Here is a 4,462-nt window from a genome sequence, read left to right as displayed (position 1 = left end):
TGATTTTTATATTTTTGTTTCATATTGAAAGACTTTGATAGTTCTCTAAAGAGAGCTTGAAACTATTTACATAAATCTTAAAACTTAGAACACCAAATTCATCATTAACTTTGATAGTTCTCTTAATTAAGGTTAAATTGCTCTTTTATAGTCTCTTAACTTATTTGTTGATTTCATTTTGGTCTTATAACTAGTTTTTGTTCCATTTTAGTCCCTTAATTATACTTATGTTAGTCATTTTGACAATTTCTGTTAGTTTTGTACTAAAAATGCTAACCTCCATCTTCTTCACATAAATTCTTCATCCATTTCTAGAAAAATAAGAAGAACATTACTATCATTCATCTTCTTCATCAATTTCCCAACAAACATGTGCACAACTAATAAAATTATACTTCCACATTTCTCAATCTCCTTCTCACTCTTCTTTCCAAAGCAATATGAATATATAATCTTAAATCCCCCTTAACCTCATACATATTCCTCCTAAGTTTTCAATTCAACACAATCCAAAAACCATGATCAACATACAAAGAAACCAACAACACCAAACTAAAAAATGAGTGTTTAGATTGAGAAATTTTTTTAGGTCATTGAGAAATCAATTTGTCATTCTTCTTCTAAATTCCCATCCAATTTAGGTGAGAAAACCTAAATTGGAGCAATTTGAGAAAATCCAAATTAATTTAATTTGGGGAAAGCAATAAATTAGGTGAAAAAAAAAGACCAAAATGAATGAAAGATTCAGAGTTTATGTGAAGAAAATGAAGGTTAACATTTTTAGAACAAAATTAAAGGAAATGACCAAAATAACTAAAAAAATATAGTTAAGGGATTTAAATGGAACAAAAATTAATTAGGGGATCAAAATAAAACCATTAAATAAGTTAAAGGACAAAAGATCAATTTAGCCGATAATTAATAAAAAAAAAAAAAGAGATCGATGTGATACTCTACTAAATAATAAATTAAAGATCCACATCTCAAAATATTTCACCATGTAATAATTTAACTTGATTATGTCGTGAGACTATATATAAATAATCAATGTATACATTTCAACTATATAATTAACTATTAACAATTAGTAGCATCAAAATTAAAATTACATGAATATTATTACATTCTATTAGTAAACAATTCCATTGGCTTCTCTTTTTCTTTCCATTCTATGAACCTACATGGTGAAAATCTAACCTTATATTCCGTAATAGTTTCAAGCTTAGGAGACCAAACTTGATCCTTAGATTTCACAAGTTGTTCATAATGTTTTTTCAACTCAGGAGTACTACAAAGAAAACCGTTGCTATAAGGTGTTCCATCATTATTCATTTCTTTATCACCATAGATAAGATTAGTAATAAATTCAGGCATAACCTTAATAACAACTCTTCCATTAGAACCTTTTAAATACTCAAAAGGGCACTTCCCAAATTTAATAGGAGATTTATTAGGGTTAGATCCAAAAGCTGAGATTGAAGAAACAGAGAGGGTGTCAATAGCAAAACGGTCAATAGGTAGAATAAAGTAAGTTTGACCAAGCATAAGTTCATCATCTATTGATAAAACTGGAATTGGATGTCCTATGAAGAAAGAATCTGCATGACAAACCATCATTTCTGGGAATTCGAACATTATTTCGCCAGCTATATGTTTTCCTTTCAGTGATCTTGACGTTCCTTCCCAAAAAATGAGCTTAACTGAAGAAGACGACGACGATAAATTTGTGTTTTGATTAAAGCATAGAGTGATTGATGCATTTCCCATTTTCAAAAGATGAATATTAGAGAGATCTGTTAAAAGACTTTTGAGAATGGAAGAAGGATTGTTTGTTATATATAGGGGATGATGAAGAAGTAATTTGACTTTATTATAATTTTAGATATAATATTTTTGTTTTTGTTACCTTTTTTGGTAGGGCAATAGGTTTGATGGGGTCGGTGGTCTAGTCAACTATGTCGGCTTTGAACATCTCTCTCTATCTCATAATAATGGGAGTGTGGGAACACTTTTAGGACACACTATCTTGTGCCAGCCATGTAAAAGTAACCCACACGAACATAACAACCAAAACATTTGACCATGCCTAATTCATTTTTAATATTAATATATAGTCATGATTTAAAGTTTCTTGCCTTTTTCATCTCAATTGGGATAATAGACATGTTTAGTACTTGAAATTGTAAATGTTGATTAATTAATTACCGGCGTTAAGAAACATGACATCAATGAAAGAAGTAGAGAGAAAAACTAAAAGACGTGTATTGATGACAATGAGTAGAATTACAATAATGAAAATGTTAGGTACAAATGACTTATTTACAGGCTAACCAACTAGACTAATTAATTAATAACTAGTGCAACTAACTATATCTCTAGTACTAACTAGACATGTTAACAAATTAAAGAATAACAATTAAATTTGTTCATTATCAATTTTTTTTGTTAAATACCAAATTTTGTTGTTGTTGTTGTTGTAAATATACATATTAATTTAAATAGTTTTTTTGCTGTATAAAATTAAACAGGCGTATAATCTTTGAAATATTGTATGTAAACTTTAAAAAAGAATGATATTTTTTAATTTTTTTTTTTGATAATCAAAATTTTATTATAAGGGAATACAAATGGGTACTCAAACCCTTACAACAAAGAGCACTAAACTAAGTGCTCAGAATACAAGACATAGGATTTAAACACTAAAAATTAAATGATATTTTTTAATTTAAAGTGTTAACAATACGACTAGGGCAAAAATATATTCTTTCTACCATGACCTAGGTAGGCTATTTAGGATTTTACTCTTTTGAAGGGGTAAGGATTAGTTCGTGTATGTAGACATTTTTTGTCTATATCCTATAATTAAGGAAATAAAAAAATGGTTGAATTAAGTATTAGAATTTTAGAGGCCTATACTCAACCACAAAAGCTAGCTTGAGAGTTGAGGTTTGCACTACACTTATAAAGACTATCTTTGCCATATCTCTAGCCAATGTGGGACTTCTAACACACCCCCTCACGTCCAGAACTGAACAAGCTGGAACGTGGGATCAACAACAACGGGTGGCCCAAATATGGGAGGTCTCCACAACAAGCAACAAATGGATCTAGGATAGGCTCTGATACCATATTAGAATTTTAGAGGCCTATACTCAACCACAAAAGCTAGCTTGAGAGTTGAGGTTTGCACTACACTTATAAAGGCTATCTTTGCCATATCTCTAGCCAATGTGAGACTTCTAACATTAAGCATCTTATTTTTATCACGTGATTGAACTGCACAAAGTTTAGATTAAGAGAACTATATATATTCTCATATAAAATAAACTAAGATTTGAAAGTTTTTTCTTCTAATGTATGCAGCCCTTATGCTCGATCAATATATAATGGGATTAGTCCGTAGATTACACGGTAGATGGATAGATTTTGGTCGATCAACATTGAATCTATGATATATATGCTCTAATTAATAATATTAGGTTTTGAGTTCAATATTGTTCGAACATATATAATATTTTTCTGATTAAAAAACCATTATTTTGTTATTAAAAAAAAAACTGAATCTATGATATATATGCTCTAATATATATTAGGTTTTGAGTCTAATTAATTCCAGTGGCGGAGCCAGGATTTTTTTTTTGGGTGGGCCGCTAAAAAATTATAACATATAAAGTTGATCACTCGAGAGAAAATGCCATAAGTTTGGCTCCCTTAAAAAAAGTTGGTCATTCAAAAATTAAAGTGCATATCTTAAAATAATTTAGTATACCATGTGACTCAAAATAATTAAGTTTGAACTAATACTTGCATGAAAACACAATGAAAATGATTTTGCATATTAAAAAAAAAAACAATGAAAATGATTTTTTTAAAAAACAAAACAGATAAATTAAAAAATGGAGTCAGTAGGACTTGAACCCGAGCTTCACTCCTAAAATCACCAGCTTTAACCACTCGGCCAACTACACTTTCATGATACTTTGTCGCGTTTATTAATATATATAGCGTATCCTTATAATTTTACATATGTATATGGGTATTTAAGTAATTTCCAATTTTTGGGGGTGGGCCATGGCCCTGCTTGGCCACCCCCTAGCTCCGCTACTGATTAATTCCATTCCAACATGATTAATTATCTTGTAATTGAGATGAAATGTGTTCAAGCTTATACTCTCATGGCACTGTCTATAGTACTATGAGAAATTTTTATAACGAGTTGGGATCGTCTTCAATTCTTATTCTATCCATTTCTTTCATTACCATAATTTTATTGTTTTGGAGGAGTGTATAAAAGACATTTAGACAAAAAAAAAGATATTTTAGTGTTTTGTAAAAAAAAAAATATTTAGACTCACTTAATGTCACACTTTTGCATTTATATTTCCAAACCTATATAATAACGAAAAAAATGAAAAGAAAAGAAAATGGAGAGGATCTTAACCCCTTCATAACATGATTAATC

The 4,462-nt window shown here is 29.5% G+C and overlaps 1 protein-coding gene across 1 annotated transcript; it reads right to left on the bottom strand.

Moving 5' to 3' along the window:
• Window positions 1-1,031: 1,031 nt before the first annotated feature.
• LOC123923266 lies at window positions 1,032-1,820 on the bottom strand. Its single transcript, XM_045975954.1, has one exon. It carries the CDS (start codon window positions 1,765-1,767, stop codon window positions 1,120-1,122), a length of 648 nt encoding a protein of 215 aa, XP_045831910.1. The 5' UTR covers window positions 1,768-1,820; the 3' UTR covers window positions 1,032-1,119.
• Between the last annotated feature and the right edge of the window lie 2,642 nt (window positions 1,821-4,462).

This window comes from Trifolium pratense, linkage group LG4 (genome assembly GCF_020283565.1).
Source record: "Trifolium pratense cultivar HEN17-A07 linkage group LG4, ARS_RC_1.1, whole genome shotgun sequence".
Lineage (NCBI taxonomy): Eukaryota > Viridiplantae > Streptophyta > Magnoliopsida > Fabales > Fabaceae > Trifolium > Trifolium pratense.
Note: the sequence above shows the minus strand (reverse complement) of the source record. Positions and strands in the feature narration are given on the sequence as shown.